The sequence below is a fragment of the Micropterus salmoides genome, unplaced genomic scaffold, assembly GCF_014851395.1.
Source record: "Micropterus salmoides isolate LMB-PRFRI ecotype aquatic unplaced genomic scaffold, ASM1485139v1 Ms_hic_scaffold_6, whole genome shotgun sequence".
Classification (NCBI taxonomy): Eukaryota; Metazoa; Chordata; class Actinopteri; order Centrarchiformes; family Centrarchidae; genus Micropterus; species Micropterus salmoides.
Genome location: NW_024044348.1, coordinates 5,801,952 through 5,811,881, shown reverse-complemented (window position 1 = coordinate 5,811,881; position 9,930 = coordinate 5,801,952). Strand labels below are relative to the sequence as shown.

General features: G+C 41.4%; 1 protein-coding gene across 1 annotated transcript in view; it reads left to right on the top strand.

The window, feature by feature from the left end:
* The first annotated feature begins 1,798 nt into the window (after positions 1-1,798).
* otog (otogelin) overlaps positions 1,799-9,930 on the top strand; it is a 63,701-nt gene continuing 55,569 nt past the window's right edge. The window contains 7 exon segments of the mRNA XM_038701931.1: positions 1,799-3,506; positions 5,341-5,442; positions 6,283-6,440; positions 7,255-7,376; positions 7,666-7,874; positions 8,712-8,842; positions 8,945-9,051. Of these exon segments, the coding sequence (XP_038557859.1) occupies positions 1,799-3,506; positions 5,341-5,442; positions 6,283-6,440; positions 7,255-7,376; positions 7,666-7,874; positions 8,712-8,842; positions 8,945-9,051 (2,537 nt within the window).

The following is a 9,930-nucleotide window of genomic DNA, read 5'->3' as shown; positions in this document are numbered from 1 at the left end:
AGCCAGAGATCACCAAAAAATCTGCAACGCTCACACCAAAACACAGAGCAGAGCATCAGCTGAAGGGCTTTTACTTCAATAATTTATACCAGTAATATCACTAGTTTCTTATAGATGTAAATTAAAAGACAATGTATGTATAGGAGTAAAAGATACATGGAATTTAAATATACACAAGGGAATAAATATATGAGTAAAAACTATATGTGTGGGATGGTTACAGATGCAGAAAAGTCATTACTTTAAAGATTACTACAATTTGATATTAAAAATTAATAATATTAAATTCAATTTCAATTTTAAAAAGTTTTGTTACTAACAGTATTTTTATGGTTTCATTGAAACATTGACATGTAAAGATGTGGCCTAAACATGCACATTGTTACCTAGTGATGTGCACTTCAGCATGCAAAAGTAAAATTGATCCACAGTGACATTTGTTCCTCAGAAACAGACATGTGAGGGAGTCCCAGCAGGAATATACAGTAACCGGTCTGTTGTCTCACTCTTTCGCTATCAGAGCCTCCATCAGCCTGAATATGGTCGCTCATTTTGTCCGGCTTCCCTTTGGCTCAGAGAGGCGTGAGAATCCAGTCCAGACTATAGGTGTTAGTAAATGACTAAAGCAATTAGTAGCACAGGTCACATGTCACAGGTGTAAAGAGGAGATGTATCTCAGATCTCTGAGCGCACGATGGCTTTAACTTTACTCAAAGTTTAATCAATGCATGCATCATGAGATCTGGGTCGACCCTCTGCTGTATTTGTGTTTGACCTGTATCTCCTGATTCTGATCAGCGATTAATAATTCATGGTCACACACTCCTCATACCCCACTACCCTTCACCTTTGCCATCTGTTTTGTTCCTGCTCTTTGACATGAAAGCCTTGGTTTGAGAGCTCAGGTATCCACGGAGGGCCAGAGTGTAGAAACAACATTTTACTGATGCCAATGGTAACGCCAGTATTTTTAACCTAAAGCAGCCTTTTCTATATATTTTCTGTCCAATATCTTACCATCAAACTCTGCCATTTTTTCATGCCAAAACATTCCAGATATTCTTTCCCGCAGAGTTGCTCTTCTGAGACTTTACTTGAGAGCTTCCAAAATCTAATCTTTTAATTTCAGCAGCTCTGCGTGGTTAACTGTAAAACATCAAAGTAAACAAAGTTATGGTTAGAATTTACATTTTAGTTCAGCAAACTACTTGATTAACATCCCCTCACTGCATATCTCACAGATCAAAGCTCATCCAAAATGGGAAAACATACGGTGGAGGTGGTGGAGGGAGAGGGTGGGGTTGTCAACCTAGATGGGAAAGCTGAGTTGGAAATCACAGAGGAATCATTAATGAAGGCTGGATGACAGCTCTTTTCTCTCCAGCCTCTTCTATTCCCAGCGCTACCTCGGTTCCGTCCTCACCAGTCAAGACTCTGGTTTGGCATCAACCAGCGTAATTCGGGGAGGAATTTGTCCCAACAAAACACAGAATTGTAAAAGCTTTGGGTGTCTTACATTTTAATCAAATCTTTGTTAATCTGTCACCCGAGAGCTGAGCTTGTTTTTCAGATTTGCTTGATTTTATATTAATCTCATGGAATTAATTAAAAGAATCAGAATGCGTTACAAGGACTTAATTTTGTTTTGCTGAAATTGGCTCCTTGTTCTCTTTGCCAGACAGTGCCAAGGCCAAATATGGAAATGATCAGATTAAATATATTTGGTTGGAAGAGGCTCTGAAACATTGCTAGACAGGATCAGGTTATGGCTGTATGACTGAATGGTTCCAACTGTTGCATGAAATACCTGTTGACACAGTTTCTCTCATTGAAGGACCTCCAGACAGCAGCTGCTACGTTAGAAACCAACACATCTTCCTCCAGTCAGTCACTGGTCAGCCGGTCTGCTGCGTCCAACCTGACATCCTCCAGCCCAGAGAGGACCTCCTCATGGACCCTCAGCTCTGACCAATCATCTGCAACCACAGAACCATCTAGTAAAACACCATCAAGACTAGAATCATCCAGTACAACATCAGGCAGCAAAGCACAAACCGGTCAATCACCAACCAACACAACACCAGCCAGCCAATCATCAACAATCACAGCACCGTCCAGCCAATCATCAACAATCACAGCACCGTCCAGCCAATCATCAACAATCACAGCACCATCCAGCCAATCGCCAACCACCACAACACCATCCAGCCAATCGCCAACCATCACAACACCATCCAGCCAATCGCCAACCACCACAACACCATCCAGCCAATTGCCAGGCAGCACCACACCAGCTAGCCAATTATCAACAATCACAGCACCCTCCAGCCAATCATCAGGCAGCACAACACCAGCCAGCCAATCATCAGCCAGCACAACGGCACCCAGCCAATCATCAACAACCACAACACCAGTCAGCCAATCATCAACAATCACAGCACCATCCAGCCAATCATCAGGCAGCACAACACCACCCAGCCAATCATCAACCACCACCACACCACCCAGCCAATCACAAGGCAACACCACACCATCCAGCCAGTCATTAACAACCACAGTACCAGTCAGCCAATTATCAGGCAGCACAACACCACCCAGTCAATCATCAACAACCACAGCACCAGTCAGCCAATCATCAACAACCACAGCATCTAGCCAATCTCCAACCACCACAACACCACCCAGTCAATCATCAACAACCACAGCACCAGTCAGCCAATCACCACGAAGTACCACACCATCCAGCCAGTCATCAACAACCACAGCTCCATCTAGCCAATCTCCAACCACCTTAGCACCAGTGAGCCAACTGGCAACCACCACAACACAAGCCAGTCAATCACCAACCAGGACAGCACCAGCTAGCCAATCACCAGACAATACAGCACCACCCATTCACTCTCCAACAAAGATACAACTCCACTCACCAACCACCACAAGCCAATCGTCAAGCAGAACAACATCACCAAGCAGAACAACAACAGCCAGCCAAGCATCAACAAAGACAGCACCACCTAGCCAATCACCACCTAGCATAGCACCAGCTATCCAGTCAGTAACCAACACTGTGTCAGCCAGTCAATCACCAGTCAGCAATGCACCAGTCAAGACCTTATCTGACCATTCAGCAGGCAGTACTACAAAACCTAGCCAAACACCACTGGGCCAATCAACACCCGGCTCAAAAACATCAAACCAATCAATACTCACCTCAACATCTTCTAATCATTCACTAACCACTTTGATCGCAGCTAACCAATCCATTAACAGCTCAAAAACATCACACCACGAACCATCCATCTTAACGTCAGATAACCAATCAAATTCATCACCATCTGGCCAATCCCTGACCAGCTCAGTACCATCAAATCAATCATCACTTGATTCACTGTCAACAGGACACACAGTCAGTGGACTCTTTTCACCAGATGAGCGTCCAGTTAATATTTCACTGCTCACCAGGCAAGCGAAGGAAGCCCTGAGGTCATCGTCTCGTAGGATTCAAGGTAGGTTAATAAAGTTCATATGGATGTTAAATGTGTTCAGACCGCATGTGGTTTGGAACTGTGATATCACAATGTCCCTAAGACTTCAAATTTAAAGCCACTATGTTATATAATTGTTAAAATTATTCTGATGGCATACGTTTGTGTAAAAAAAAAAGAGAATCCTGGTGAATATTGATGTATTTTGTATATTGCTTTCAGTGCGGCCAAAATCTGACATTTTCAAGTCCTACACATAGTGGCTTTAACAGAATAGTTAAAATAGAAATATGCTTATACACTTACTGGCAGTTAAATGGACAGATAATCACTGCTCTCATGTCTGTGGAGCTATGGAGCTATTAGCTTAGCTTAATTTAGAGACTGGTCTAGCCTGGCGCTGTCCATATACGTAAAAGTATGCCTACATCTGAAGCTCATCAACACTTTGTGTTTCATTTATTTACTCTGTACATCAACTGAAATATGAAAACAACAATTTGTGGTTTTATAGGACTGCACCCTTTCCTGCTATCACCAAGAAATAGTTACACCACATAATTCCCTATAAACAACTTTTTATGTTTATTTCCAGTTGGTGTTCAGATTAAACAAATTAAATAGTGTTAGTGAGTGTTAGAAGTGTTGGTAGACATATTTGGAACTTTGGACAAAGCCATTTTAGCTGTTTCCCCTTCAGGTATTTATGCTAAGCTTATCAAAGACAAGCTGGGGTGGCTGTGGCCCAGGTGGTAGAGTGGCTTACCCACTAACCGGAAGATCCTCGGTGCACCATTTGTTCAGACCATTTAATATCGCCCTGCCTCTAGCTCCATACCTAGTGCACATTGATGTCTCATTTAACTCTTGACTGCAAATTGATGTAATTTGTATTTCCCTAAAAATCAAATCAGTCATTAAAAATAAGGTTGAACATCAGTGAACAGCTGAACAGCTTGAAACCCGTCCACCATGTCTTTATAAACTGTGTTTTGCAGAACGTACATGGTTGATGGGCGGTACCAAACAGTAATGGGTGAATGAAAATGTTCACACAACACAACATTAGCTGTCATATCTGTTTTGTGCCTGTGGTGTAAAGCAAATCAGACGTGACAGGTGTTCTGGCTAAAGAAATACAAAATTTCCAAGCAGTTATCCCATGATGCCACCTTTGACGCACCAGAAAAGTTGTGCAATGTGACTTTTAACAGAGCAACAAGTGAGCCCTCTGTCTGTCTCTGAACAGAAGGAAAATAGCTTTTATCTGATTCATTGCCCCCCCCCCCCCAAAACCCCTGTATGGTACCTGTGCTTGTGTGTGACATGGCTGACTGGGCAGACAAGCTGTACGCCCACTGAGCAGATGGTGTTACTGCAGGATAAGGCGCCATCGTTTGGTGGTGTGTTCAGTGACTGGAGCATCTGTAGGGGCCCCACCGCACCATATGAGAGCTGATGGGTGGGGGTGGGGCAGACAGATGGTCACTTTTCCTTAAAGTTGTTTCCTATAAAGTTAGATGTTGGTTGCAGTGGTCCTTTACACAGATGTAGTGAGGCAATTATCTGCGATTTACATAGATTTTACGGGACGTGAAGCAACATATAGTAATTTATTATGTTATCTATTCTTTCTTACTTTTTTACCTGTGAAATAGTTAATGATTAGAAACCAGAAATCCTGCACACTGTCAGTCATTTATACTTTACTTATTTAGTCGCAATGTTTCAATCAGTAGACTTTTATCAGGTAAGATCCAGGTGATATACTGAATACTTGGAGGAGGCATCGCTGTGATGAGTTTGCAGTCTGGTGAGCAGCAGGGTCATTGCTTGTTTGTTTGTTTTCTCTCAGCAGAGCCATGTGTGTTTCCCTGCCTGAACGGAGGACAATGCGTTCAGTCGGAGTCATGTGACTGCAGTTTGTATCAGGCCACTGGACACAGATGTCAGACAGGTAAACCACACACCTGACATTCTTCTTTTTAGAACGTATTTGAGTCAATTTAAATGTTTTATGAGAAAAACCATCACCAACCTTTGGAACATTAAATGAACCGAAGCAGTGGGGGTTATTTTCACAACATGATATTAGTTGAGGGGAATTAAACTTGTTTGCTTTTTGTCATACTGCAAATAACAACAATGTTTGGTTTTAAGAGAAGTAATATGCGAGTGCAGAAACACCAAACAATATTTCAAAGGAAACTTTGGGTTTCTCATTTTGGACAAATGCATTTGTTATTTGTACTAATTAAGAAATTTTTAGGTGAACTCAATTACCCTTTAGCTTTAGTAAAAGCTTAAAAACAGGCCAAAAACTGTCACTGAGGTGAGATAATCTCATCTGTTTCTAATATAAATAACTCTAATTTTCTTGATATTGTGCTATAATCTGCCTTATTTTGTCTGCTTTGAAGACATTGAGAATAACTGTCAGAATTCTGCATTGGCACAAAAAGATCCATCAATCAGTATTTCTGCATTAACATTTAGAGCGTCTTAGTTTTGGAGAACAGTACATATTGGACAGGTGGACAGAAACACTCTTAAATCACACATTCTACTTAAAGGCTAAAAATTGATTAATGAAGCATAAAGAAAGATATGGTGTGTTATGAAGGGTGACTGTGAAACTAAATTATTTGTTAAAATGCATGTACTGGACTGGATAAGTAACTGGCTGTAAAACTAGATTTCTTGGTTTTACTCAACACTAATGAATGGCTCTTTAGACAGAACTTAAGTGATGGGAAATCCTTTCACCATTTCCTTTTTCCCTCAATTCATCTTTCAGTTCCAAATCCTGGCTTTGAGAGAGAGATGACATGTAGGACGTGGGGTCAGTACAACTTTGAGACCTTTGACGGCCTCTACTACTACTTCCCTGGCCGATGCACATATACTCTGCTGAGGGACTGTGAGGAAACCACCCAGGCCAGCATCATCATCCAGGTTAGTTCAGACTCAACAGCAGCCGGTCGAAATAAATCCTCCAGACTAGAAGCTGCCCAGAAGGTTTCGGTTGGACGCCTGCTTCCAGTTGAGGAAAGTTTGGGCTCAGTGGCGTCCTGCTCCAAAACACACTCTCCTTTCTGACTGCGAGGTTCAGTCTCAGCCTGAGGAAAAGATTTGCTCTGAAGATTAGTGAAAGCTATCTGGTTATTAGAGTCAATTACCATTAAATACTGCAATTACCCACTATGCCTTGAAAGCATCTGCAACAGACCAGGACTTTGTTCCCCTGAAAAGGGAGCAGATACTTTATCTGTGTATGGGAAAACCAAACCAAACAGGGAACATGAAAAGATCCAAAAGCATTATGATTATTGATAGTTTATTAATACCAGCTTTTAAGTGTCTTTTAGGGAGAGATGGGACAAAAATCTATTTATTTTTTTCATTTGTGCAGGAGCTGGTTAAGTATTTTGTGGTTTGCTTGTAGCCCACAGAAAATACATTAGAGACATGGCTTGATGAAAATAAAACACAACTCTTAAACTGAATAAAACTCAGTCAGACAAGCTCAAACTAAGAAAACAAATTCAGGCAAATAGGAGAACTTTTAAAGAGTTTTCAAATTATAAGGCTGGCTACATGTTTCTTTATGTCAACAAATCTCACGAAAAGTCCATCTCTCAATACTTTTTTCAGTCCACCATTTATTCCTACTGAGGACTCACAAATATAGTTCCATTTTTTAAAGTGCTAAATCATTTTCTAAAGTGGCAGGACACTTGATTTCCACATTGTCTCTTGCTGTTTGCAGGTTCACAATGACCCTGGCTGCAACTCTGCCCCCTACACTTGCCAGCGATCTGTTAGCCTCTTCCTTCCATGGGAGGGTGAGGTTCGGCTGCATGCCACCAACGTGACCTTCAAAGGCCAAAGGTCAGCAGTGTAACACAATTAACAACAGAACATCTTCATGTAAAAATATAATTATGTATTTATGATTTCTATTTCTGTCTTTCAAGAATTCTTTCAGGATCAGGATATATTATTTATTTTAAGTGGTCTAAGTCTGCTTGCTCTCTATATATTTTATTTTACATGAATGTAATATGTTCTAAAGGTTTTGTCCTTACCTTTTTTAAGATTAACATTTTATATATATGTTGAAAGATTAAGGCTGGATATCAGTCTGTTCTCAATGACGATTCACTGTCTCTGCATTTAGTTTGCAGTTGCCTCATCACATCCACGACCTGCAGCTGGAGCACATCTCACAGTATGTTCTGGTGACGCAGCAGCACGGCTTCACGCTGGCCTGGGAGGGACGCAGCGGCTCCATTTACATCAAACTCAGCCCAGAGTTTGTGGGCAGAACCTGCGGCCTGTGTGGGAACTTCAACGCAGACGTCCAGGACGACCTGAAGACGAGTTTTGGTATGATCAGTGGGCAGTACATTTCAACATGTAGTTAGAACCTGCTTCAACAGTCTGAGCAAGTCACTTAACCAAGTTATCACTGGTAACATAATCTTACCTTGGGGTGTGAAAGCAGCTCAGCTTGTTTTAATGCCACCTGCATCAACCTGTGTCTTTATCGTCCAGATTATAATCAGTTAGCACATACAAATATGCTGTACACACGTCCAGACAGATTGTAATCTGAGTCAGCCATCTGAGGATGTGTTCAGGGACACATTTGACCACATTAACAAAAAAATGTCAATCCAACACATACAGCCCGGGTTTAGTAGGTACGATGACAGAAGCACAGTAATATTTGGATCAAACCAGGAAGCAGAACAACAAGGCCACGCTCACATTAAGAGAGCATCTTCTTTGTTTTCAGCTTTATACTCGCTACCTACCTTGGAGGATAATCTATTACAGAAATAATTTAGCAGAAAACCAAAAGCAGAAGACAAACAACAACAACAATTCTGAGATTTTGTGAAGTTAAATTTAGTTGTTTCTTGCATTTAAAAGGTAGTTGGTAGACTTTTTTTAAAAACAGTCCCCTAATACTTTAGATTTCTGTAATGGCTTATCGAACTCAAGCCAGTCTTTACAAGCTAGTTTTCACATTGAACTGAAACCAGTGGCTGCCTGGACGGTAGGAAGTCAAACTAAAATCATAAAGCAGAAAAAGATTGGAAAATAGTAAGCAGTGATGTAAAGAATACGCAATTTGTAGTTCAAAATATGCAAAACAACAGATCCTCTTACTTCATTTGAGCAGATGTGGCCTTTTTAAAACAGTTTTGTCTCTTCCAGGTGTGCTGACTCATGACATTGAAATGTTTGGGAATAGCTGGGTGGAGGCGGAGCCACATCAGGCCCGATGTCCCATGGTGCCTTCGGGCTTCTCTTCACCCTGTGCTGCAGTCGATGTGCATGTCCTACCGGTAAGGTGTCTGATAAAAATAAATTTTTTTGTGATCATAATTTTGGTTTCGGTTGAAATGACGATGAGTGAAAAACTGTCTTTCTTTGTTTTATGGCTGCAGAAAGTGGAGGAGGTGTGTGCAATGCTGCTTGATCCGCCATTTCAGAGCTGCCACGACTTTGTCAGCCCTTTGTCCTTTATGGCCAGCTGCTCCAACGACCTCTGCATGTAAGATTCAGACCCGCCTGTTGAGATACCTTGTGTTCATTTTGTCCTGGCCTTTGAAGAAACGCCAGGGTGTCTCATCATAACGGTTAATCAGTTGTGGAACATGAATGTCCACAACATTTCCACAGGAATCGAGCTATTTGTTTTTTGAGATCTTGTGATAATTTGTTCAAAATGGAAAGGATTGATCCTCAGGGGAGCATGAATGTGCTGAGTAAATGTCATGGTTAGTTCTTGAGCCCCCAAAACATTAGAGGAAAGATCGTTACACGGGGCCCATGAATGTCCACACCACATTTAATGGGAATGGCCTGCAGTTGTCATTTGAATTGTGTCCAAAAAATACATGTGGAAGGGTTCATGCTGGAATTAAGCACCTGATGCACTTCAGCTGTTTATTTCACTTCCCTTCATGTGTTTTCCTTCGCTGACTCAGTTGGAAATCTGAGTCGGATGGATGCAGGAGGGCTGCACCATCACCGGGCTTCGATCCAGCACTCTGTAATGGGACCTAGAGGCAGACTTTAGGGTGCAGGGGGGACCCTTAACAGTTAGAAGAAAGCATTTATTCAGTAGTGGGAGATGTACAGTTGGTGAATGTAGTAATTACAGCAGTGTGATACTCAAGCTTCTAAGGCCACCCCATAGGTTTAAATCATATAGGAGGTTATTTTAGCCTAATTTGTTTTCTGCAGGATTTCTGTGTTTCATTTAATTGTCAGTTAAGTTATCTACTTTTCTGACAATTTCTATATTAGTTTTTAAAATTTCTAGGTGCAGGATTTGAACATTTCTGGCTTCTGTGCCTCCCAGTAACATGATTTAAAAATTCACTATGAGCTGTACAGCAATACACACCGCCAGTCTCTCTGATCCAAA